Source organism: Filicampus tigris, chromosome 8, assembly GCF_054856515.1.
Source record: "Filicampus tigris isolate MCC_2025a chromosome 8, RoL_Ftig_1.0, whole genome shotgun sequence".
NCBI lineage: Eukaryota > Metazoa > Chordata > Actinopteri > Syngnathiformes > Syngnathidae > Filicampus > Filicampus tigris.
In genome coordinates this window covers 12,462,439-12,490,046 of record NC_141224.1, presented here as the reverse complement: position 1 = coordinate 12,490,046, position 27,608 = coordinate 12,462,439, and the positions used below count along the sequence as shown (strand labels likewise).

Sequence of the window (27,608 nt, the reverse complement as noted above, 5' to 3'; positions counted from 1 at the left end):
TGTAAACGACAACCACAATACTGTAATAAATTATCTATCCATACATTATCCATTTTTTATAACGCTTGCCTCATTGGTGTAGTGGATGATCTTGAACCTATCCCAGCTGACTGTGAGCGAGAGGTGGGGTACACCACCGACTGGTCGCCAGTCAATTGCAGGACACATATAGACAAATGACCATTCCACACGCAATTTGGACTCTTCATGGAAGCCACCATGCATGCTTTTGGAATGTGCACAGGAGGAAGCAGGACTACTACCAGAAAAACAACACAAACATGAAAACGGCTTGCCTGAGATTCAAACTTGGGACCTCACAACCGTGAGGCAGATGTGTAAATCACTATTCCACCGTGCTGCTATAAAACCTCAAGGAACATTATTATTAATACATATGGTACCTCTGTGAGGCATTATGTGTTGCAGATTTCGTGAAGGTAGGCAAAAAGGATGGAAATTCTGTAAATATCATTGAATTTTGCTGTGACATGATATTAAAAGGTATTTCTACAAGTAATTTGCTTTTCGCTTGTATACATAAAGTGGGTAACCAAAACAGAAAAAACTTTTACTCGCAGATTTACAAAGGTGTAAACCATGTACAGCATTTATGCTGTACGCATTTATTGGTGCTGTGAGGGGGATGTTACTGGTATCAAAAGAGGAACACCTTTCTGCCTATCACTAATCCCTGTTTGGATTTACAATGTTGACATAAACATCATAACCTAACAGTCCCCTCCCCTTCATTTTGTGTGTGACATGTGCCAGGAGCCCAGCGTGATATTATGAAGAATTAATGTAAAATATGACAACGCTATTGTGCTGTGACTTTAATAGTGCGTCAAGCCCCATTAAAGCATCAAGTAGGCAGTAGCTGTCTCGTATATCGTCTACATACGCAGAAAGGCCGCTGTGCCCATAAACGTCACAGCGCGTGCGTGTGCGTGCGTGTGCCCGCTAATAAATAATGCATGGATCACTTCCGCATTGTGCGCGCGCGAGCCACTCGCCATTACTTCCGCAGCACGTGACCTTTGTCTCCCGCTGGACTCTTACTGCTCCAAATCAACACAAGAACAATGCGAGCCGTTCCCGAGGAACTAACCACGCTCATTTCAGGTAAAATACACGTTGAAAACAATTTTCTAGACAATGGTTTTGTTAATGTTGTTGTCAGTTTGTAACTTGTAAATTGCGACTAACACACTTCTCCACTGGCTGCTTCTAAAAAGAGGAAGCAGAGGCTTTAATATGGATGATGTATTTCTGTTACTTGTTACCTGTCTCTTCGAACCGCCTGTGCATTTTCACCCCTTCAAGTCAAATATTTGAATTATGATATTTTTCCTAATGTTTAGACCTCGAGACCTTCCTCTGTGATGGCCTGAAAGCTGAAAATCTGAGCAAGAAGGCAAAAGATAAGAGAGAAGCATTCATTAAACGGATTAAAGTGGTCAAATTGAGGTATGCATCCTGTCAGTCTGTCTGCCTGCATATCCATCTATCTCTGATACTTATAGTACGTCTACTTTCTTTGCAACAGCTTTCCACATGATTTCAAGGAAAAAAGTAAGTTTTTGCTTTTTAAAACAATCGACATTGCAATAAGTAGACAATTGTAATTGACAAATGTCATCTCAAACCCATCAAGTCACACGTCTGTTTGACAATATGCATTTTGTTTTTGTGATGTTGCATAAAAAATGTTTTAACGCAAATGAAGACAATGTCATTTTCCTCTGTGACACAGGTGTCAAACTCAAGGCCCGTGATCTAACCTTCCTCGTCATTTGATTTTGTCTGTGACAGCTTTCCACAGTTTTTCCGTCACTTCTGTTCAAAGTAGATATACACCTTTTTACCATTTGTTACACATGATTTTGGGTGGAAGAAGCTTCAGCACTCTCCAATGGCACCATGAGTAAACAAACATGTCAGAGTGATTGAGAAACAGGGGAACAGGCTTGAATTATGCTTTTTTTAGTCTTCTTCTCTACAGTCGTAGTTTGAATGTGCAAAGTGCCATTCAAAAACAAGATTTTATGTGCGGTAAATTGCTTGGAAGGGAGATGGAACACCAGCTGTAATTTACATTACACCCCATAAGTGGATTCAAAATAGACATGGTGGAAATTCAGACATGGTTAACATGGTCATTGAGGGACTGGCTAATTAATTCACTTTTTTGTTGCTTGGATTAATGGCATAGACATACTCCTTTGACACTGTAATGGGTAGCACACTGTTGTCTACTAGCAGGATAGCCCTCATGAAACGGTCTCTAGAAATGATAATCACCAAACATCAGGGGCAGTTTTGAATTATGATAAGCGATAATGGATGGCTGGATGGATGATTATTCGTGTTCTCAGACCGCATATTGGGAAAGGGCCAAGAAGTATAATTGCTTTGCGTTCTAGCCACACACCTTGTTGGTAAACAAACACTGCAGCTCGGCATCTGGCAAGCCGTGAATTATGCCGAACCATGAACTTTCAACCAAGGTGCTGTTATTTTTGTTTACAATTAAGACCCCGAGCAATTTTACAGTACATGTATGTGGTTTCACCATTGTCATTGGCACCCTGAGGGCAACCATAACTACCGCGTGTGACGCAAAACACGCTTGACACCTGCATTATCACAAGGACAATGACTTGGGCAGGTTTCTCCTCTGTTGTGCCATCCTATTGACCGGTGGTCTTCCTTCAGGTGGAGAGGACTCAGGTGATGAGGAGGACGAGGCGGACAGCAGCAACAACGACGGAGGCTCGTTGCAGTCTGAGCGCACTGACAGGGAGGAGGAGACCTATGAAGGTAAAAGCGCTCTGAAAAAGCGTTATTTGCTAAGGTGTTACTTGTTGTGAGAAAGTCTTTCCTTTAAACAAAGTGACTTGGAGTGTCACGGTGAAAGAGACATTCCAACTGTAACTTGGCAACGCACTTTGGGAAGACATTTGAGAGCGTAACTGCTTTTCCCGCCACCTGTTTTACTGCACAAGGGTGTTTTATTGCTCGCAGACACACTCAAGTATCAAGTCTGAGAAAAACATTACCAAATGTAGAGTAGATTTAACCCTCTGTGCTAGGGCTGGGCGATACGACATCAAATCAATATCACGATAAATTGGGCAGTTTTACCTCGATAACGATAAATGCACGATAAATTCGCCCCCGCGGACCATTGTATATTTATCCCATCTGAAAATAACTACAGCAAATGCAAATTAACTGTAGGTGGTGAAAAAGGTTGGACATGTTTGCTCAACATCATCTTTGTGGAACCCAAAATACTTCCAAACGACAATTTTTTTTTTTTCCTGACAAGCACAACAGGATCACCTCGACTACGTCAGCCGCTTCTTCATTTGAACCATCAGCCCTTTCCTCATCATCTATTTCTCCTCTTGTTCAGGATGGGTGGAGTTACGTGACTACACACGCTGTACACCATCTTAAAGTGGAATGAACATGGCCTACTAGCACACACAGTCAAAACGGATAAAAAACGACTTATTCTCTTTTTTTATTAAAATACAGAATTCACAGACATGGGCAAAATGACGTCGGTTATTGTAGTAAATTTTCGGTTTATCGCACAGGCCTATTCTGTGCTTCAATGCATAACCTTTGCTTTAGTGTTTTGTTAAGAAATGCTAACTTTACTGCATTACATTTAGCTACACTCCAACTCCTGTACCTTGACTATTGTAGGGGTGTCAAGATTAATCGACAACTAATAGATTATCACATTGATTGACAATTTTAATAATGTAGTAATTGTTTACAGGCACTGTTTAATTTAAAATTGTCCAAATCCTCTGATTTCAGCTCTTATCGGCTAATTTCTGTAGTCCTTCATGAAAACAGACAAACAATATTTTCGTATATTTAATCAAAATAAGACATTTGGAAAACACTGACCGAATGAGTAACTGTATCAATTACAAAAAGGTTGGTGAGTGCAACATCAATCCCTCTCGTGTAATACTGCTTAATTGTTTGTTTGTTTTTATCACTGAAAAACAGCAAAATAACAATAATTGGTTAAACACTAATAGGGAAAATAGCTTTGTAATACACAATGCAAAATAAAATGTTATCAGATAATTAATCAATAGACTAACGGATATAATAATTTATTCTAAGAATAATAACGCCAGCCCTAGATTATTGCTCGTGCAATCTATTTGTTTTGGTTCATCAGAGTGACTTCTTCCTTGAGCGCTGTCGTGTGACTGTTTCATTAATCCAATAAAACCACTCCATTTCACAAATCAAACGATGCTAGACAGTCACATGACTGCACACAAAGTCTCCATAATTTTAGTTTAAGTGATGTGCTTGGGCAATATCTGAAGTTGCATATTCCCATTTTATAGTTTTGTCTTCCTCTGGGCGTCTGGGCGGTTATTGTTTGAATGTACCGGTTACGTGCATTACCATTACCACCTGCGGAGGGATTACAATTAGTTCAAACTAGCTATAGCAAATAGCATATTACTCTTCCTTGAAAATGATTTTGGCTACTCTACCCACCTCTTGCTCCACTCGTTTTGAGAATCAAGCCATATTACTTCCCATTGGCTCATGCAGGTGTACCTAATGTTTTGGCCAAGATGGGTGTCTGTTCACATTTCAAAATAAAGTGTCAGGGAAGTCCAAGTGAAGTGGCGATTCGCGAGGGTGGGGGTTTATGGCCCGTAAGCAGCTGCCACTTTTATGGTGTCTCTTTCACACAAAGCAACTTTGACACAGCAGTTGAACATTTGCATTGAAGTTGCACAGTGCATGTGACGAGGCAAAAAGTTCCCCGGTGGATGCGCTACAACTTTTTGACAACCATCATCTGATTGTGGATGTCACGAGTTGTCAGAGCCCATCTGTTGCTGTTTTACTAGTGTTTTGAATGGCCATATCTCTCTTTCAGGTTCCCACCAGTCTCCACCAATGGCGGCGCAAGATCTGCAGTCTATTCTCATGTCAGGATACCTGGAGAAACGCAGGAAGGGTGTGTGGTCTGCTGATAGAATACACATGTGAACCATGTTTTTTTTGTTTTGTTTTTTGTTTTTTAACACCTGCACAATGTAGTCACTATATAAATCTAAGTTACATTCCAAAAACATCAATGTTAGGGCTACGGAAGGCTTTATATTGTACAGACGTTTGAATGGTTGTTTGTTCCCTGTGATTGATTAGTGACCAGTTCAGGGTGTACCTCTCGCCCAAAGTCAGGTGGTGTAGCTTCCAGCTCACTCGTGAACTGACAAGCGCTATGGAAAATGGATGGTTTGTAGTTGTTTAGAGCTGCATGCTCTGTACGAATAGCTGTTTGGAGTATTTTTGCCAATGCATCTAAATAAAGCAGCCAAAACATTACATGCCAGCTCTTACTTTGGAATTTCATTGAATTATTCATGCCGTGATCTTTTCATGTACGCAGTTTGCCATGGACCTCGACACACAATTTCTCACTCATTAATTGTTGCCTTAGACCAAAATGCATTGTCAGTTATTTCAAGCTAAGTTGTTCAATCTTCTTGACAGATCACAGTTTTTTTGGGCAGGAGTGGCAGAAGAGATGGTGCGCTCTTAGTTATCGCACCTTCTACTATTATGGCCACGAGAAAGGTATTGGTGTCATTCTACATTCTTGTCCAATTTAGAGTGACTGGATGTGGTTCTGGGAGGTTGACATTGTTGTTGTTGCCGTGTGACAGATAAGCAGCAGAAAGGTGAGTTCAACATCGATGGCTACAATGTCAAAATGAACACCAGCCTACGGAAAGACTCCAAGAAGGACTTTTGTTTTGAAGTCTCAGCTCCTGACAAGCGAGACTATCAGGTACTGTACATTTGCTGTCCCTTTTTTATCAATATTTGTGTGCATGTATTACATTTTTCTTCTGGGAATGTATTCAGTGACTTGACACTGCATCTTTCTCAATGTCTCAGCCTTGCATACATATTTATTCAAATGTATATGTTTTAACATGAAAACATCTTGCTTGTGGAGCATTTTTGTGATTCATGAATGCAGTGTTTGTTTACGTTTCGTGCTACATGAATAATTTGTCTCTGACGGCCATATTTTCGCCTGTCCTTTCATTAGTTTTGTGCGTCATCGGCGAAAGAGGCGAAGGAATGGGTGAAATGGATAGACCTTGTTCTGAAAGGTTTGCCATTCTACTACGACTACTACTACTAATATTAATCCTAATTTTGGCCTTAGCGGCAGCCACATTGGGTTTTTTAATTTTTATGTGTATCTTTCTCCGAACGTGTGTGTGTAGATAAGTCTGGTATCATCCAAGAAGAAGAAGAGGAGGAAGAGTTGGAGAAGCAGGAGGAACAGCTAATGTACGATGATGTGGGACTTGCACCGGATACAGACATCTATGAAGTTCTCCCAGGTAAAAATATACAGTGGCACACAAAAATATACTGTATACTGACAGTAGATAGTGTTTAAATTCACTCTCGCTGGCTATCATTAAATATTATCAGTCAGGTAATTAGCTGGAGACACATGTGCACATGTGGTATGAGACAGAACTCCGATTAGATGGGGATATTAGGGTAGCAACTTTCACTAAATACAAAAAATGATAACAGTGGCAGTTTTATAAGTGGAAAAAAAAGTCGTTGGGCATCATCGGGTACTCTGGTCTGATGTGATTTTCTATAATTCCAATTTGTCTTTCCACAGCAGTTAGAAATTGCTGAGGCAACACAAATCATTTGTGATTCATGATAAAACTTTACTACTGAAATAAACTTTTTGGCTATCTAGCAGACGCGGCATCGTAGATCAAGAGAATGGCTTGGATGCTTTTTCGCGATCGCGCCGCACATTTTCCTTGTCACTTGGTGCAGAATTGGTGGGGCACGCTCAAGAGGCCCAAAGCCCAATTAAAAAATTGGCCCATGCTTGCCACGCACGCTGGGCTGTTTGAATGACAAACTAGGGGCTGACAAAACAGCACTATGAGGATTACGAGACAAGTTTATTTATGCACATTCATTTCCCAATTGAATCAGTGCTCTGTATTATTGTATAAAATGCCAAATTGAATGGAAGAAAACACCATCAGGTGGCCCTTGACATTAATCAATAAGTGCTACACTTTTGTTGGTTCAACAGAAAGTGCAAGAAAGAAGAAGTGACATTTGTAGGGGAAGTTCAAAAAGTATGCAACCCTGGAAATAGATTGCAACCTTCTTGACCAATTTCCTTTTATAATAAGGGCTGTTTTTGTTTGCTCCATATGTAAAATCCTGAACTTGAAATGCTTAATTTTCTTATTTTCCATGACCTACTTTGCACCCTATGTTATGATGCCTGCAGACACAAACACCGACTACCAGAACTACTACCAGGGCTTATGGGACTGTGTTGGGGACCACCCGGATGAACTCTCCTTCAAACGTGGAGACACCATTTATATACTGAGCAAGGTAATGAAAACTTGCCTTGTCAAAAACTTAGAATGTATATATTTTTCTTAATGCAAGAACTCAACAGCAAAGTTGAGCGAGGTGCTGCTGAGCCAGGACCACCTCAACGAAGTTATTCCTAGGCCCTGGGAGGAACTGGTTCTTGATATCTTTTACTGGCAGCACCTGGCCGCGTGCCCGGTGCTGGAGGCCGACCGGGCCGCAGTCAGCCTCTGGCTCTCTGATGGGGATTAGATGTGTCACGACGGAAACTGTTTTAGTGCTGTTGGCTCGCCTCACCGTTCCATCACGTCCATCTGGACCGCCTCACGCGCTTCCGCTGCTGCCTTCAGCCCACACACCTATCAGACGTCTCGCTCACCTCGCCAAATAGGACTGTGTGTTCTCAGGAAGCCAAGGCCCAGTCCGACACGCTATTCAGAGCAGGCGAGGACGTGTACTGGACGTCCAATTTCCGAGGCTTGTCAGCTAGCAAGAGGGTGTGGAGGACTGAAAGGACTATTTTGATCAGGCGGCAAAACAAGAGCATTTTTGTTCCTTCATATGACCAGAATTGGAGTTTATGCTACATTTACCACACTTATGCTTGCAAACAAGAGGGCAAATAAGGAAAGTGGTTTGATTCCTATGTGTGAAATGTTGTCCTTGGGAGCTGGATGGATTCTCGGTGCATGTTGCTAACTGAGACTTGCTGACAGCTTGCCAGGTCGTTTTTGTAGTCTAGTCTGCCATCTAGTGGCCTGTTTCTGCAATCATTAAAAAGAGCCAAGGGTAAACAAATCATACTGCATTAAAAAAAAGATAATTATTTAATAAAATAAATCATATTTACTACTAGTTATCATGCGGGTACAGTGATAGCCTACAGCATTAGCTAAATTTGCACAGTCTGATGAGCTCCAGTTCAAGAACAGTATCAAGATGGTGGCGTGCACTGCATCAAAGTTGTTTTTAATATGTTGCCCTTCTCATGTCACTGAGCGAATTAAAAACAATTTTTTTTTTAAAGAAGCTGAAGTTCTTAAGTGTTACTTTGGCTGCTCAAAGACAGTGTCAATCATTGGTGTTGATCAACAACATGAATAATGTCCCTTTCACTGGTGTGAAGGAAACAAACGAAACAAAGCAGACAGACGTTCCAGTGCTCAATGGCCAAATGCTTGTTTATGACTCCTCTCTTTGTGTGCCGAAAAGGGCCAAGAATCAAGTTGCCCTTTCACTCGGACTGCGAGCGTCATTAGCTGGAACCTTGGTGTTGGGGGTTGTGGCCCACTGCGAGTGCAGCGACCATAAAACCTGTCTGGGCTGCAGCAGGAGGGACAGCCAGCTCCTTGCTACACTCACGCCCCCCCTCCCAATTCTCCTTTTCCTTCTCCTTTTCCATCCCTCCCCCATTCCTCTGCTCAGAAATAGCCGGAGTGTTACAGCTGCGGGACCCCCCAGTCGGGCCTGAGTGTTGATTATAGTGCTCGACTATGGCTGAGGAGGGGGGTGCTTTGTCCAGATATGCCGCACCAAACACCCGCTCCGCTCCCTCCCCCTCCTCCTCCTCCCCGGTTCAAGTCACAGCACATAAAACTAATGGAGAAAAGTAACGTCTCACTTCCTTTAAGTGGCTGGAATGGCTGATAAAATGTAAACACTGTCCTAACATAATGCTGCTGTTGTGTGATGTTACTGTAACCTATATTAACCCGCCCCTTAACACATAGTGTCCAATATGTGCTTGTAAACAGATGCACTGATTGTTTCTTGAGCAGTAGGTATTAAAGTGGCAGTGCGGCGTTACTTGCTGACCAAGGCTTCTGTGCGTTGAAGTGTGCGTAGCCAGTGAAGGGTGCCATTAGTCGTTTGTCTCTCTCATGTTGTGTCCCGCACCCACTCAAGCACGCCTTATTTGTCAGCCAGAACTGCACAATGAGGTGTTGCCACTTTCAAAGGCTAGTGACAGGAAGTTGTTATGTGCGCACGCACGCGTACCCACACACATGGGTCGCTCTGCTATGTTATTGCCAAGAGGCCTATGGTAAAATGTCACTTTTATCACGTGACAAGCAAATACAATGGATGTGACGTTGAGGATTGTTTATTTTGCAACTAATAGCATTTTCTATTCTTGCAATGTATAATGGTCTCACTGCTGAGTTGTTGATTTTTTTTTTTTTTTTTTAAAGCAGAACATGGGTCACTTTTATTTGGATTATATTCAAATTTGATGTAAGGTCGACCTGAAGATGAGCTAAAAATTCCATCTCCAATTTTTTGTGATATGCTTCTCATTGATTCAATTCCACAAAAATCACAATATCATGTGATCAATTCCAAGTTTATGACTGTTTTGTTTTTTGGGCTGTCATGAAGAATGCCTTCTAGAAATGTGATAGTCTACAGTACGACTGTTTAAGTGATTCTTTGTGGTCGCATCCTGGGAAGTAGTAATAGTCACTCCCTTTCAAATTGTGGGTGAATCCTGCACTGTAATAGCAATCCCTAGATCATGTAAATATGGTACCCCCAGGAACTGTGAGCAACACAGCGATGACGCCAGAGTATTGCTTTCTGGGAATGCTGTGACACGCTTTTAATCTTCTCGTAGAAAAAGTCCAATATTTTCAATCAATACTGTGCATGTTTGGAATAAGAAAAATGGTTGCTAGGAATTCCCCAATGAGCCACACATTTTCTTTGAATCCACTGAGCAATGAATAGAAACACACACAACAGAAACAAGTGGATAAAGAATAAGATTTTTTTGGTTTTTTTGTTTCGTTTCTTGTTTTGTTTCTTGGACGCACTACAGCGTTCACCCCATAAGTGGATACAGATGTAGTAAGGTCTGGCTTTCAGACATTGTGCAGGTTCCTGTTCCTCCCTTTTGTGGAGTTCCCAGTGTTGATTCATGTTCTGGCCACGACTTTGATGTGAGGTCATGCTCTTGGTCAAAGAGAGAGGCGAGACGCGTCTCCACGGTGTCTTCCACGCAGCTCGCTATGCTAACAGTCACTCGGAGGGACTTTTACTTTGCCTCGCTGTGACAGATTTATACGTGATGGCTTTTACGTACATTGAGGCTGATGTGTATATAATCAGGCAGTCAGCAGGAAATGTGAAGATGATAAATGATGGTGAGCAGAAAACAATGCAATGTAATGTAGAAACAGTGGAACCTCGAAGGTCAGAAACAATTTGTTCATGTCCTAAAAGGGAAAGTCAAGTCAAAAATTTGCAGAGCTGGACAGTCTGTCCCTGGGCTGGACCGGTCGGACCCTCTGGCCCGGTCGGATGCCCATTTTTGTGGCGGAGGTTGGGGGCTGACAAATTTTAAAAAAGGGCTGGACTAAGCATGGCCGGAAGTGGGTTTTAGTCCGGCCCACTAATCGGCCCTCATGCATTCGACGTGCTCGCGAGGCGGCCAAATTTCATCTCAGCCTACTCGGTGAAAGGCTTCTTTTTAGGCTTCTTTCTACTCCCGTAACGGCGAGAGCAACAACTGCCGCATTGATTCAATGTTTATGAATATGGCTGGAGGGTCGTGGCAGGAAGGGTACCCAGGTCAAGGGTCGAGGGTCGCGGCCGGACCGGCAAAACAGGGTCAAGTGCCCAACTCAGAAAATTTGCTTTATAATAAACAGGATGCTCTGACATGAAACAGTCTGAACTTGGTATTCTGATTAAAATTGCAATTGTGGAATATGAATTAAGCAGAAAAATCCACATTTTTATCCATCTCAGGGGGCGACCATTTTGCCTTGCTGAGACTCAAAAAAGTGCCCAAGAGTTCAGCTTGCGAACGTCACATGACCAAACCCAGAAAACAGGTGAGCCGTGATGGTCCTTACCTGATCCCTTCGACACTGTGCTGTCATTTTCAGTCGACAGCAAGTGGCAGTACAAGGTAAAATAGCAGCCCCCAGAGATGCATAAAAACTGGTGGATTTTTCTTTTTAATTTTTTTGACTAGACTTCCACTTTAAACATTTATTAACTAGAAATGTTATTTTAGCATCCATACAAGCGTGGGGGGAAATAAAAGTTGATATTTCTGAAAATAATGAAACACTTTGGTAATTTTAGGGATGAATTAGGTAATCATTTTTTAACATTTTTGGCAGTGTATGTAGACACTTTTTTGCTTTAAATGTGAGATGGTTTACAGTCTTTCACTCAACTTCTTTTGTACAGTATATTCATTCTTGTACTTTGCATGTTTGTCTCTTCACACCTGTTGTTCAGGCTATTCATTTGTGAGTAAGGCCCAAATGTGAGTAAAGCGCAAACACACACTTACACACACGTTCTTAATTATTCTTCTCTCTATTGTATAAACAATAGAATCAATGTCTTGATTTTTAGTGAGGATTAAAAGAGATATCATTGTGTGTGTCTGTGTGTTTCTTTCTGGCTTCTTTCCTTCATCCATCATAAATGTTTTTTGTGTCTGTCTTCCTTCAGGAGTACCAGAGCTATGGTTGGTGGGTTGGAGAGAAAAATGGAAATATCGGAATCGTGCCCAGAGACTACCTGCTGGAGCTCTATGCTTTATAATTCCATCCCTGTGAGTGGATCATACCGGTAATAATTTTGCTTAGTTCAAAAGACTGTCATTAAAATACACCGGCATGTACCCCCATAGCCATTCTCATCCATTCTATTTGGCTGAATTGTTTTCCTACACACTATACTGATTTTCCCCATCAAATGTACTTCTGTGCATCAGTTATTCTCGACTGGTGGGTGGGGAGCCAAAATGGGGTTGCAGACCAACTTTGGATGGGTCGCAGATAACTAGCAAAAAATTACAGGGGGCCCTCAATTTACATAGATGTTGCGATCAGTGCGCAAGTTATGAGTTTGCACAGCAGCGTAAGAATATGTCATCATGCCCTTGGCTATTGCTATATTTATCGCAGTTTGTCTTTTATTGTTTTTTTTAGGGCCTAAAAGTGTTTTTCAAACAAATATTTCATACTTTTCGTATCTGTTTTCAGCTTTACCAAAGTAAATTGGTGTTTTTAGATCATAATAATTCAAACTGTTAAAACAGTACCGTTTGCACTTGTCTGCAGCCTTCACTTCCTAAAAAAAAAAAAAGGCAAACCATTGATGTTGCACTTTCCTAAAAAGAAGACGTGGCAAGATAAGAGTGGAAAATTTGTGGCTGTATTTTGTGCACTTGTGATATTTAATTTGACTATACTCATCGTTTGTACATAAAATTGTCATGTTGAATTTCTTAACAAGGTGCCCTGGTGCTCTCACTTTGAGCACATAAGCATGCGTTATGTTGAAAAATTCACTATGGCGTACAATGTGTTGTAAGGCTGTTTTTGAACATTTTATTTATTATTCATAATTTCTATAATGGTGGCTTTCCACTTAGTGACATACAGGAAAATCCAACTCCCAGGGTGATTCAAGTTTGGGGAAAAAAAATGTTTTAACCCAACAATTATACCACAAGGTGGCAATAGAGACCCGATGAAGGTCATAGATCTAACTGAGCTTTAACCTTTGCCCTTTTTAGTGTTGTTGTTGGACGTGCACTGTCGATATGGGATGTTTTCAGTCAGTTTTCAGATAAATACATATGTATCTATTTGTAATAAAATGATTCATTCATTCGGTCAGCACTTTTGTTGCGTGCTTCAAAGGGGTCTCGGTGTGTTTTATGGGGCCTGAGAGAGTTTGCCGGGCAGCGGATCACAGCGTGCCAGATGGCCGGCTGGGCTGCGTGCCTGAGGTGCACTAATAAGGCAGACAGGCACTCTGATAGCACAGACGCTTATCGCCCTCCGAGGGGCCGTTTGACAGCAGGCGAGGCAGCGTTTGCTTGGCGCGTTCTTGCCGAGGTTAGGCACACACTGTACATATCATTTTACAGCCTTCCTGAGTCAAATAGCGAAGTTCTAGCACAGTTGTTTTGGCGCACAAAGAGGCCCGCTCAAGGTTGTGACAAAGTGAGAAGGGAAGTGTGTCAGCATTCCCTCCATCTTTCCTCCAGCGTCTAGGGTTTGTTCTTCCTGAGTGATGAGTGAGTCTCCCGTCCTTTGGGTGACATTCAAAAGCAACATAAATCCTGCTCTTTACTGTACGGTGCAGCCGTGAAGCTTCTCTGCTGATTGGAGATGTCATGAATTACCATAATTAGTTATTGAATATGCGGCGTTGCCGGTACGCGGCTATAGGTAGAGAGGAAATGTTTTGTTTAGGGCGGGAAATGGCCGCAGTGGAACAATGGGATTTTTCAGGCAGCACAGATCATCAAATGACATATGTGTGACAACAATATGTCATGCAGTTATTTCGGCCAACACTTTTGTGTTTTGATACTTCCTTGCTGCCTGGCTTGGTATTTACCCTCAACGTCTTTCTTTTACTGTCCGAATATGGTTGCCAGAGGCAAGTAAGGCTAAATATTGCCTTTCATTTTTATGTGACAATAATGGATTTCCTTAATGGATGTCAACTATACCCCCATCCCCCGTTTAGATGTAGACTGCCATATTCTGGAAATATACAGGTTATTTTATTGCAATTTAACATCAAGATAAAATGTTTCCTAGATAAATGCCAGCACATCATTAATCTATAGCACACTAAATTACACTAATGATACCACAACATCACCAATTAATACCTGGAACCATAAAGCTGTGCCTATATCATAGATTAATATATGATATATAGACTGGATAGCTACAGTAGATTACAAAGCATAGAAACATATTCTGGATTATAGAATCTAAAATTTACAGTGGAGATTTTTTTTTTTGCAAAACGCACTGAAGAAAGGTGACGAGACCATATGTAACTAAAATGACGCTTTTCATGATCTGAAAACGAACAGATGATGCCGCTAATGGCGTATGTCAGCCCTTGGAGAGTTTATAATAATATTAATAATAATAATAATAATAATAACATTCAAAAATGTTTTTTAGGTACTTGACCTAGTTTTTTTTTTTTTTTTAAAGAAATGATAGTGAAACATTATTAGTCCGCAAAATGCCAGCTGTGTTTGCGGAGTAGTTCTCGGCAAGAGTTTGGGCAATAGATGATCGTGTTACTAGAAACGAGTGCACTTTGGGAAGATGTTTAGCCGTGATACTTCCTCATCACAGTCGGGGAATGTCTTGCTCATGCATCCTCGTAACTCCTTAGAACCCTCGAGGCTTCAGCAACGGGCTCCTGGCGTGTTGCACACCGCTTTCGGGACTTCATCTTGATCAAGCTGTCAGCTGTTCACATTCTGCACTTTCACCAGGTCGTTGTGACATACAGTAGAACAGCATGCGGCTTCACTGAGAGTTTCTGTCAGGAATAGCACCAAAGCCTTATTTATGTGCCATCGTCTGGGCAAATGTATTGGCTTTTTGTTAGCGCTCCATTAAAGCTCCTCTACTGGTCCACATCCCTAAAAGTACACATAGAGCGTTTTCAAGAGCAAGCCCATTTTAATTGAGGTTAGGTTCTGTTAACATAATTCACAGCACTTGACAGATCAAGGTATCAGGTGGCTAATGACTGAATGCGGGGACCGGTTGTTTTCAAATAAATAAATTTATCATTAAAACCAAAGTACAGTATAGTACATCTTACATCGGCTTGTAATCAGTAGAGCAAAGTCTCTGTCATTGTTGGGGCTGCACCAGAAATACATAGTGGCCAAAAAGTTCAACAAATTCTCCAGGTTTCTGCTAGGAAGCAAAATAAAATGGCAGGAAAAACCTACGATAACATCTGAAATTTATTTGGGGTTAATCAAAGTCACATTAAGGGATGATAGGTATGTTTTAAATTCCATTTTACATTATTTTGAATGGGATTGAACACAGTCACAGACCCCGGTTAGAGTTGAATAGGGTTTGCACACATGTGCAACCTCATTATTTCAGTCGATAATTATTTTTACTTCCACTCTTAAAAAAATAGGTTGAATTGTACAGGTTATATTCCACAGTAATAGTAGAAAAAGTTTTGAAATGATTGTTCTTGGTCTCCGCCAAGGTCCCTTTGGCCTCTGCCCAGCTCACTACGCACCTGACCCCTTTGGCCCCTGCCACAGGTGGTGAGCCCGTGTGAAGGGGGACCCATGGGTGCAGGCCCGACCACCAGACGCTCACCTTCGAGCCCCATTTCCAGGCCTGGCTCCAGAGGGAGGCCCCGGTAACCCGCATCCGGGCAAGGAAAAACTGAATCCATTTTTATTATTTGTCATCAAGGGTCTCTGAGCCGTCCTTGGTTTGGTCCCTCTCCTATGACCTGTTTGCCATGGGTGACCCTGCCAGGGGCATAAAGCCCCAGACAACTTAGCTCTTAGCATCATTGGGACACTCAAACCCCTCCAGCACGCTAAGGTGACGTCTCAGGGAAGGTATAAGGCAATAAGAGTAAGAAAATGTATCTTTCAAAAATAGCCTTTGAAAACGTATTTATATCATATTTTAAAACATAATTACACATGCTCAGGTGTTCAAAGTGCTTTTCAGAGAACCTGAAGAAACGATGATGAAATGAGTATAGTAAAGTGAAACATCACAATTGCACAAAATAAAGTATTTTCAGGCAATGAAGGATGCAGACAAGCACAACTGGAACAGTTTCAATACCTGTGTGATGTAATTAATTGTGTGCCAGTTGTAACCTCAAAACGTATGGCGGTGTAGCCATAAACCGGAGGATCACCCGACTACCCACTTTTGGGTCCCGACCTGCAGTTGAGAATTCCTGGTGTATAATATCGACGGACCAGCCAGCACAACTCAAGCTGTTTCACTGCTAGCATTGATTCTAACCTGTGCAGTGTTTGCACTAACTTGGCTGTCTCGGTTAACGTGGGTCCCGACATACAACGTTACTTAAAGCTTTGGCAGACTGGTAAGACTGTTATACTAAACACAAGTGCAGTGGAACCTCCAGAGTCAAACACAAGCCATTCGGGGCACCTGTGGCCAAATGGTCAAAAAAGAGGAAGTCAACCAAAACATATTTTTTTCAAGAATATGTTCTCTGCAAGCCCACTAGTTGACACAAGGCATTCTTTTTTTCCCCTTAAACAACTCCCACAATTGCCTAAATCCTATAACAACTTTGGAGTGGTAATATATGGACACCCATTACACTATATCTATGAAACAATGATGTCACAATTCCTACTTCTCTACACTCCACTTTTCTTTGAAACTCCCAAATCCACAGCAAAGGCTAACCACGCTATGGAAGAATGCTAATGGTTTCGACGTGTCCTGACCGACCGTGTCCGGAGTTGTAAGACATGCAAATTGATCGCCGTCCACTTTGCTCCCAAATGGGCCTTTAACTCGATGATTTATGAATAACTTTAATAAAATGTAAACGTTCCTTATCTAGCGCACTGCACCCTCCTGCCTTCATGTTTCCAGGGTCTGCTGCTTTTATTTGTCTTCTACTAACTGCAGATTTCTTTTTAACAATGGGGAAGGCTTTTAAATGGTGTAAAGAGGCCTGTGGGTGCATTTAAAGGCAGCGTGCATCAATGCTGCACAAAGGCTGTACAAATTGTAGGCTCCTTTAAATGCAGCCCACAAATGCAGCCTTTTTTAGGATCTGTTTTGAAGGACTTAATAGATTCTTTCTGACTACGTTCTACCATAATATTCAAGTTCTATGTGTGAAAAATATTACTGATAAAACTATTTAAATATGACAGCACAAAGCAGAGAGAAAGCGCAGCTATCACTCGTAAAACTAGGTACTGGTTTTTTTTTTTGGTTTTTTTTTTAACTCCAGCTAAAACAGCTAAAATGTGGTCGAGTTAAACTTTTTGGGATGTTTAAACCTTAAAGTGGAAGTCAACCCAAACATGTTTATTGCCAGAATATGTTCTGTGCAGGCCCACTAGTTAAGACAAGGCATTCTCATTAATATTGCGTTTGTGGAATAAGAATGAATCCGCCCGTTTTTAGTCATCCGTGGGGGCGGCCATTTTGTCACTTCTCTCGACTGAAAATGACATCACAGTGTCTCAGGGCTCAGATAACGACTGATCATAGCTCAGCTTCAGAAAACAGGTGAGCTGTGATTGGTCGTTACCTGAGCCCTGAGACACTGATGTCATTTTCAGTTGACAGTGACAAAATGGCCGCCCCCACAGATAGCAAAAAACGTTTGGATTAAGTTTTATTCCACAAACGCAATATTAATCAGAATGCCTTGTTTCAAATAGTGGTCCTGCATAGAACATATTCTTGAAAAAAATATGTTTGGGTTGACTTCCTCTTTAAATAAGTGAGGTCAGTAATGATAGCCACTTGGCATTTTGAGGTGAGTGAAAGGGAAGCAAAATGTGATGTAATCCAGAAAACTCTCGAAGGATTGGACCATCCCATTTAACAAGGATTAAGTCAGTGCCTCCGTGGCCTGTTTAGGCCAGTTCTCAAAAGATTTCTGACTCTAAAATTTAGAGTTTGGGGTAGTTTCCTGTCTCAGTGTCTGTCCAACTCCAAGTTTGTTTGCTACTGGGGAGCTGGATTCTACCCCAGCTGATATTTGAGAGAGAGGTGGGGTAAACCATAGACTGGTTACCAAACAGTCCCAGGGCACATTCAGTATAGACAAATATTCACACCCATGGACAATTTCAAGTAGGAAGAAGCCGGTGTACATGGACACATCCCTTACAAGCACGCATAGGTCATGCAAAGTCCACACAGAGAGGCCTGACCCGAGATTCAAACCAAGATACTCAGAACTATGAAGCAGATGTGCTCACCACTAACGTACAGTGCTACCTCTTTGTCACAACATTGTCACGAAACGTAAACATTTTTTTTTTTTTTTTTATGTTTTGACAATGTTTTCCATTTGTCAGTGTTTTAACTGCAACTTTAGAGGCTTATTTTTTCTTGAACGTTTTGGTTGAATTAAGAGGCATGGCCTTTCACTGGTCTCATAATTCAATTCGATTACAATTATGATGTCACTGGTCTGATTTGATATCAAAATGCATCACGGTGTGTCACATTCATTTTCTACAGTTTATTACCACACCTAATGGGGCAAGCCAAAAGTCGCAACAACAGCATTTTTCATAAAGATTACGGTACAAGCAATCAGTTATTGCTCCTCGACTAATTTTACTTATTTGCGCCATTATCTTGTCTTTGGTTTTGGCGTAAAGACCAAATGTTATTTTTTTGTGGCTAAGCAATGGGCTCATATTTCGTAGCTCCAGCAGCCTAAACAAGTGTTGAAACAAGGGGTTGTCCACTACGAAATATGGTTGTAAATCCTTCGCTCTAAAGCCTAGGTGATGAACTCCGGTCCTCAAAGGCCACTATCCTGCATGTTTTCAATGTTTCTCTTCTACAAAACACCTGATTCAAGTGATCAGGATCGTTATCAGGATTGGAGTTTGACATCTGTGCTCTTAAGTCTCCCATTGCCTGGGTTAATTTCTTCAATTTGACTGACGCGATTGTTGACAGACTCATGTCAGTTCTGTGCTGGCTGCATATTTTCCTTGGTCGGTGTAGTTAGCAGCTCAGGGTGGAAACGGCTGACGTGATTCCGTATGTTGGCGGTGTTCCTGACATATTGAATTTTTAGCCGCTTTTAAAAAGTTTGTCGCGTTCTTAATTTCTAGGTTGCAACCTGCCTCCGCTATTTTGTTCTGTCACATACTGTATCTGTATGCGACGCATGACTTCAGTTTGATGAGACCAGTGCTGTAACGCTCTGAATGAGATAACCGCTGACACCGGCATAGACAGACAGACCACAAGAATTTTTATGCCACGGGCCAAAAATAACAAGTAATGCCATTACGTTCTGTCCATTATAGTCTTCCACTGCATAGATTAGGGCTGCACGATATTGTCAAAACATGTGATATGGTTGTTGACTATATCAACAACGATATAATCGATATTATTACTATATTTAACATGTTCCTAAAGATATTGCATTTTTATTGTCTAAAGAAAGAAATACATTTTTCACGCAGCAAAATAAGAAAGCTCAATGTATTTTTAGCTAATTAATTGTAATTACCCAAGATAATGCTCAACTATTGGATGGCGATCTGAGTTTGCATCTGACTGGCGAAATTCAGAAAAAAGCCCCAAATTCCCTGTGAAAATTATTGCATGTCTTTTGCGATATACGTTTTGCATGAGCCAATATCGCAATATGGATATATTTTTTCAATATGTTGTGCAGCCCTAGCATAGATGCACAATCATTCATGTCCACATGCCCGATGCATCGATTATCTGATTAATTTCAACACCTCTAGTTGCGATTAATTTTGAGAGCTTCCATTGTACTTTCATATTCCATATTTCATAGGTTGTGGGTGTCACGCTTGCGAGAGCTATGTGCTGACATGTCACTCAGGATAAATCAGTCTTATGGGCGTGACAGGTGTTTGTCCACCTGCTATAAACATCTCCCACGCCTCGCCCTCTGCTCCATCTCCTCGCTGGTTATTTACTGGGCTCCAGCCTCCATACTCTGGCTCTGTTTACTCTTTGCCTGGGGCTCTAATATGAGGCCAGAGCTCTGATTTACTCTACTAGTTAGTGAGCTGAGTAACGACCCCGGGCCGGATAGTTTACAGTGTGATGCGACCGATGCTCTAAGTGTAATTACATGCCTCCGGGCACTGTTGCAGCTCAACACCTCACTGCAGCTGACTGGCTGCCAGTCTCCAGTACGCTAAGCACTGCCATCTTTCCCTCTCTTACTCCAGAGGCACACGTTAACACCCGCCTCCCCCCCCCCCCCCCCCTCGTAGTGTCCTCACATTCTAGGTGAGCTCCACTCTCAATGTCAGATCTTTATATAGACGCGCTACACAGGAAGGAAAGAAGGTAGAAGGATTGAGTTGCAGGGCTTTACCAGTCGCTAAAAAAGCAAATTGCTCGTCATTACTCTCATTAAGTGTCCGCGTGGTATTTATTCAACCACGAGGCTGCCAAGCTAGCTCGCGCTAATTTAGTGCGCTGCTTACACGTGGAGCTGCACACAGTGAACATGCATGTGTGACGCAGGACATATTTATTGTACTGTAGTTGCGTTCGACCTGTTACCACTGCTCCTTAAATTTATGTTCAGTTTCATCAAGGGGCCCCCTTACTTTGATAATAATCGCAGAAAGTTGAAGAATATTGTGAAAACAAATACATTTAGAGTCCCATCTTGCTTGCTAACCAAGAAATATGCAAACAAACGAAAAAATAGGAGGCTCCTGGATTTTCTTTAGGTTTTGGCGGTGTTATTTTCTTCACTGTTTGACTTACACTCACAATTGATGCAGTCCAGTCCTTTATAGAGTAGGAAGTAATAGTAGTATTGATGTTTTTGAAAACGCTTCATTTTAACGTATTTTTTATTGGTTTTAGTTTTTTATAATAGTGTTTGACGAGTGCAAAATTAACAAAAATCACTAAGTAATGTATAATAAGGCGGCGAACCTTGACTGGAGAAGCTTGAGGGAGGACTGGCTGACTCCAAAATAAAGTGCATTACAGTAATCCAGCCGAGATGTAACGAAAGCATGGATTACTCTTTCAAAGTGCTGTTGAGTAATGAGAGGCTTTACTTTAGCCAGCTGCTTAAGATTAAAAAAAAAGACATAAAAAGTGCTCTTAAATGAGGCCATAGATGAGGAATAGTTTGCTTCTCCTAATCCTTTGGCATCATGGTTAACACTCCCTGATTCACAGTCCTTCATGTCACTTCTGTCCCTTCTTTTCGTCTCATCAAACCCCAAGATATCAATCAATCAAGATCTCTTATGTTTTTTTTTTTCAACATCTTGTTGTCGTCCTTTAAAAAAAGTACCAAGCCTATATTGACAAAGTAAGGAGTACGAAGTACATATGTTTTTAAATGGAGGGACTTAAATTTAAAAAGTTTTGAGAAAAACAAATATTCAAGTAAAATACAGACACCAGAAAAAGGTACTTGAGTACAGTAACAAAGTATTTGTGCTTTCGTAGTTTTATTCATTAGCAAGTTTCATTGTTCTGAACGATGAGTAAATGCGGATTTCACGGTTTCGTCGCTGTACTATTTTGAAGCTCAAAGAAACGCCCCAAACGAAGCCTGTACTAAAACATGCACGTGGAGCTTTGCGTCCTCCTTTACGCTACATAACGCTCCAATTTTCACAATTGCTACGTGCTGAGTGCAGAGAAAACTCACCCAAGCATTGAATCCACGTTTCTAAAACACACTTATTTGGCATTGGCCATCACGATACAGTACAAGTACATCAAGGAATGTGACACAGTCCTATTAAGTCACCATTACTGATAATTCGGTGAATTTAGGATTCTCATTAGGTCATGCGTGTGGTAGATGAAGAGCAGGTTGGTAATTGGAGTAATTTGTGGCTATGCAGACAGTGGCATGATGGATAGGCTCTGGAAAAGACAAGCTGAGCTGGCCGGTGGATCTACTGCAGAGTAAGGAGAATTTAGGCTCGCCATAAAAGATTTCTCCTTGCCTCTTATTTCACTCGGACGTTTTTATGTTTTTTTTATTTTCTACCTCATTGCAGCCGTGAGCTGCCTGCTGATTTACACACGCTGGCAGCCAAGCGCCGAGGCCTCCGGAGACGGTGCCCTCTAACACCTCCATTCTCCCCCAACGCCTTTCTGCAGCCGCTCTCGTCCTCTCGCTGTCTCAACATTTACTGAAGTGGCTCGGACCGAAAGAGCTCCACCTCTACTCGTTCCTCATCTCTAACAAGACATTAGTCGGGAGGGGGTGTTATTCACAGCGGAGGGGATGTTCCCCTGTGTCAAGACACAAATAAGGATGAGTAGAAGCCGTCACAGGCACTGATGCTATTTTACAATGCTCATGTTTCATAGCACGGCTTCAAGTGCTGTTTGGGCTCCATGCAGCCTTTTATTGCGTGAATGCCGAGAGACGGGCATTCGCGTAATGCTGTTGTGCACTTCTTAATCTTCTGCTGTTTTTTTTTTTCCTGGAGAACAATGTGTGGCTTAATCATACGCACTAAGAAATGCAGGGTTGTTTTTCTCACCCCCTTCATGGGTAGCTGTGAAATTTGAGCAGATTGGGTTACTTTTACCCAAGGTTGGGTGAATTATTTCGATCCAGCAGATTGGGTTGAAGATTAGGGCTTGCCATTTTGGACTCAGTTTTGTTGTGTACTCAAGTTGAAGTAAAGTTAATGTCACATTCTGAGAAGATGTTGTTCCGGGGGTTGAAATCCTGATCAGGGTGAACAATAGCAACTGGTTGGGTCTCGAGGCAAGACCGTTTACACCGTATACTGATTCCCAGCCACTGTTTGTCCGAAGCTTGAAAAGAAATGGTTGGGTTGCATACAGAAGGGCATCTGCTGTAAAAACTGTTACAAACATCACGCGAGTGACTTGCTGTGGAAAGACAGTGGAAAGTTGTCTTTTCTTCTTCTTAGAAAATGTTGGTAATAACTTTCGTACCATTATTAACCACCGCTATAGTGATAACCTGGTAACCCATTTCTTGGTAGCTTCAACTCATCACTTTGCGTAGTTTTTTGGGTTGTGATTGCTTGTACCGTAATCTAGACTTTACACTGATATGATTGAGTGGATCGAAATCGGTCGACATTTTGCATTTGGGGTCTTTCCGTTCTGCCATAGTGTACCGGTATATGTGAGGCCGGAAGATTATCTATTGTTACGCTAGTTGGGTGTCTTGTGAACGGAAAGCCTTTGCGCTGGGAGGCAGAAGTTCCACATCCGCCCTCAACCATCCAATCACAAAGTTATAGCGTTTGTGTAGGTTTTTTTTTTTTTTTTGACTGGTAAAAAGTCTGATAACCATTTTTATTTACATCGAAAAAAGAACTAGCCACAATGTGTGTGTTATATATTTAATTTGAATACATCCTTAATTCAAAATAGCTTTCATCATAAAACAAACAGAATCAAAATTGTGTACTTAAAAAAAACAACAACATTACTTTGCTATGTAGTTTGCTAGCTTTATACGAACACATGATGGGAGACACCCTAGACGACACATTCTGAATTGTATTTAGTGATTACACTGCTGTCTACCAATGAACTAATCCCATTTTAATACGGTTATGCATTGTAACGGGGCTTCTAGAGGGCTACAGAAAAGTTTTCAATGTTTGCACCCTGAAAGGATATTTGGACACAAATGGTGCTGCAACACATGTAGACAGACATAAGAATACTTACAGGTATATTTTCTATATCCTCAGCACAAAATGGCTAATATTACTACACATTACTGAGACACTTAGAGTAGATGAGTGAAACGCTTTCTCATTTGTCTGCATGACTGTATTATACTGCCGCCTGTGGCCGAGTCGCGCACACCAGAAGAAGCTGCAATAAATTAATCATGATTCACAGCATCCTGATTAATTCTTTAGGTTCTGTTTAATTGTGTCATTACTATATGTTTTTATGAAGTGTAATATAAAAGAGTGCTATTTTCGTTGCAAAAAAACGAAAAAATTTTCTTCCCTTTTTTTGTGGGAAATAGTACGCATTAATTGCCATATAGTCAGAAAATATAAAACGTGTTTTATATTTACAACATGGGTTAGTGTTTTTGATAGAAGCTTACCAAGTACCTAATCACACTGCCAGATGCTTACGGGTTGCTGTAATCTGCTGTGATGCATAAATAAACATCGTCGTCCTAAATTCTTTCTTTGGTGTCTACGTTCAGTGACAGCATCTGTCAGCATTCACACGCTACACAATATGTCACAATGAACATTTCGGAAAGTATAAATCATAGGGAACTGTGAGTACAGAGACGCCGTCTCAAAGCAAGGTTCTTCTCATCCATCAACTCCCTCACCAAAGACAGCAGGTCTTATTTTATCTAGAAAGTGACTTCAGGGAACGTGAAGCTATTGTATGGTCTCCGTTTAGCCTCAGGCCAGCGTGCTGAAGGCAGCAACGCTGATCAACCGTGATTACTGGAGACAAGGAGCAATTCCATGTAATTGCTACATTCATGGACCAGCGCCATTCAAACAGCATTTGGAGGAGAACTAACCGAGAAGTACAGAGGACGATTACATAGATATGAAGGTTACTATCCCGCAAATAAATGAGTGGAAGAGGATAGATAGCTAGATTAGAAATACGGACATGCCGGGAGGAAAACCCATCGTGTCGGAAAATATTTTTCAGCCTTTATCTATTTTGGGTCCACTAAAAAAAGAGAAAGTAGGGCTGGAGGGTGTTTTCTCACATTTTGTCCACTTTCTCTTTTTTTTCTTTTTTAGCCTCTTAGTGAACTCATAACAGATCAATTTTAGCTCCATCCGAGAAGCTGATTAGAATTAATAGATTAATACGTAAGAGATAGTGATGACAATTTCACATCCAAGCAGCATATGACAAGAAATACGTTTGTATTCACTGACTGAAAAACAAACTCAGTTTTCATGATGAAAATATACAGAAGAGTTTTGTGGCCCAAAAAATATTAAATATTAAATTAAATGTATTTTAAAAAATTTAATTGGGGCGGTTTAACTGCTTTCCTGAAAAAACCCCAATAACCCCCACTTTCAAAGTACAAATAATAAAAAAGCAAAAAAATAAAAATAAAATAAAATATTTTACAGCGTGTGGTCCAAAAGAACACACAGCATACACATTTTTAATATGTTTTTCTAATAGATGGATGGAACTTAGAGTATATTTATTTTTACAACTACTGTAAATAATGAAAAAATATTTGGGTCAAGAACAAAGAAGGTGGATTCTAAAACAGTACTGGACAGGTTTAAATCAAGGGAAGTAAGGCTGCGAAATAAATTGCTCTGAGGGAAAGAAAGATGGCAGGAAGGAAGGTAAAAAGGGAAGGAAGGAAATAAGAAAAAAAGCAGATGTGTGGTGACAGGAGGTAGAGCAGGAAGGCAGAAAAGCAGGTGTAACCGATGGAAGCATGTGGGAATATAAACACGTGGGACGGAAGGAAGGCAAGGAGGAGGGAGAAAGTAGGTTTAAGTATGAAGGACGCAAGGATGCATGAATAAAAAATGGGTTTTATTCATCCTTATCCTTCCACTGGAAGGAATGGTGGAAGGAAGGAAAAAGGGATCTGATGATGGTATTTTTTTTTCAGTTTAAGGAAGTGCCATACTTCCTTAATCCAGTTTGAGTAGGTGAGTGGCACTGTGGATTTCCCCTTTTAACATTATCAACCAACGGGTGAGCGAGGTAGTGAATTCTATTAAAAACTCTTCTCAGTGGGCGAAAGATAGCTGAAGAAGGCTACACTACAGAAAGGGCAGTTAAGGCTTTGGGATTCGTCTTCCTTCGAGTTACATGACTTTCTTTCTTTTTTTTTAAATCGAAAAACAATATAGTGTAGATGCCACAACATCATGCCAAATCACTACTTTTCTATTAGCCAGGCTTTGGCTGTCTAGTAGAATCTCCTTCCCTCACTTCAACATAGTTTGTTGGCACCTAGATGCCGCGAGATGGCACCAAAGCACTACTTGTATATTGACATCTCGTGGCATTTTAGGCAATTTTAGAAGGACAACAGTGAACAGAAACAGTAAATAGGTGAGTTTTCTGTAAATAATGAAGGATGGGCTCTAGCTCACCTGCTGTGACCCTAATGATGATAAGCTGTAGAGAAAATGATTGAAAAAAACATTTTTGTGTTATAGTACTTTAACATATGGTACTAACATGATTAGATTAGATATATTTAGATAATGTGCTGCTCCTTCTGGTGTGAGCACCTTGACCACCTGGGGGCAGTTTAACACAGGCAGAGACACACACAAAGAAGAGTTTCACAACTTATGTTGGGCTTACACCGAACAATTTTCCCAGTCTCAGACTAAAAACTGAAAGTCAAAAGGAAGTTTTAGAATTTTACTGAAGTCACAGCGCGCTCCCGTCATTTCAATTGTTTAGTGTAAGGTGGTAATCTCGGCTGTGTGTTAATTGATATATTCATCAGGCTAACGAATATGTGCCTGTGGGTATTGTTATATACTATGTCTACATGTGTTGCTCCACCCTGTGTGTTCAAATACCTGTCGCTTGAAGTGTTATAACGCTGGACATAAATGCTTTTCACAAGCACGTCTATGGTGTTTTGCATTGTTTGTTAGCATTAAGCTAAATTGACTTTATTAAGGCAAAGCTATGTCGTTTTAAAGAGACAATGTGTCATTCTCTTTGTTTTGTGTTTAGTTTATGATAAACTTCAATTGGAAGTGGCAGTAAGCAGCTCGAAGCTGCTTTTTTGAAAAATTGTTCACTATCTGACAAACTGCTGCTTTGAGTTGCGTTTTCTACCAACAGCATTTTTTATCTAAAATTTTTGCTCGCAACTTAAAACAAAAAATTGGCCGAACAAATGTCATGTATCTGGAAAAACTAGAAAGTTGGGTCACTCGCATTTCAGGGCATCAGTGTATTTTGTTGAACTTTTAGTGCTTAGTTTTAATTTCTCGAATTCTTTTGCAGTCACACACAAAGCCGTCTGCAGTAGCTGATTTGTAAGGACCGTTAACTCATCTCAGCTGCCACGTCATGCCGATTTTTGCGGCCCGCTGCAAGTCAAAGGTCAGTTTTGGCATGAAAAGCGAGATAGCGTGAAAAAATATCGCGAGCCGAGTGGAGTATAATTAACAATTTAATTAATCCTGGACTTCCACACCATTTAGCTTGCTCCCACTTGAATGAGATTGTGCGGCTGTATAACAAAGCGACACATCAGTCTCGCCAGCCCGGGCCATTATCATTTGGACTGCAAGCATCTCATCCCTGCGTCATTCCTTTACTCCCATCTCCTATCTATTGGCACATATCGACTGTTTCCACATAGTCTCAGTCACGGAGATTTAATATCGCAAGTCATGCTGAACTTCTATGGCTACTAATGGATTGTGTATAATGTGGCACTTAAAATGCATGAGCAGCCACTGATTTATCTGTAATTTGCCTCCACTGGAGCGTATCTCCCTCAATACTTGGGAGCACAGCGGAGAATGTTACGTTGGAGTTTGAACACACAAGTGCTTCTCCCGCACATAAAATAGATTTTTGGCCTGGCCGATGACAGTGATAAGAGTGAGACAAGCGTGAAATCGCAGACTTGAGGTTTGAGCCGCC

General features: G+C 41.1%; 1 protein-coding gene across 7 annotated transcripts; it reads left to right on the top strand.

Annotated features, from left to right (window-relative positions):
- The first annotated feature begins 987 nt into the window (after window positions 1–987).
- Window positions 988–26,978, top strand: skap2 (src kinase associated phosphoprotein 2). Of its 7 annotated transcripts, XR_015087940.1 has the most exons (13): window positions 988–1,125; window positions 1,365–1,470; window positions 1,550–1,575; window positions 2,719–2,823; window positions 4,937–5,017; window positions 5,557–5,640; window positions 5,730–5,854; window positions 6,122–6,185; window positions 6,303–6,422; window positions 7,358–7,467; window positions 11,920–12,022; window positions 21,854–21,917; window positions 22,013–22,745. XR_015087940.1 is itself a non-coding variant. In XM_086038983.1 (12 exons), exons 1-11 carry the CDS (start codon window positions 1,086–1,088, stop codon window positions 12,010–12,012), a joined length of 954 nt encoding a protein of 317 aa, XP_085895109.1. In that variant the 5' UTR covers window positions 988–1,085; the 3' UTR covers window positions 12,013–12,022; window positions 26,961–26,978. The 7 variants fall into 7 exon arrangements, 6 of the variants coding, with proteins under 6 accessions (XP_085895109.1, XP_085895107.1, XP_085895108.1 ...); XM_086038983.1 differs by lacking the exons at window positions 21,854–21,917; window positions 22,013–22,745 and adding an exon at window positions 26,961–26,978; XM_086038981.1 differs by lacking the exons at window positions 21,854–21,917; window positions 22,013–22,745 and adding an exon at window positions 26,961–26,978 and having other exon boundaries at window positions 11,920–12,039.
- Window positions 26,979–27,608: the final 630 nt, after the last annotated feature.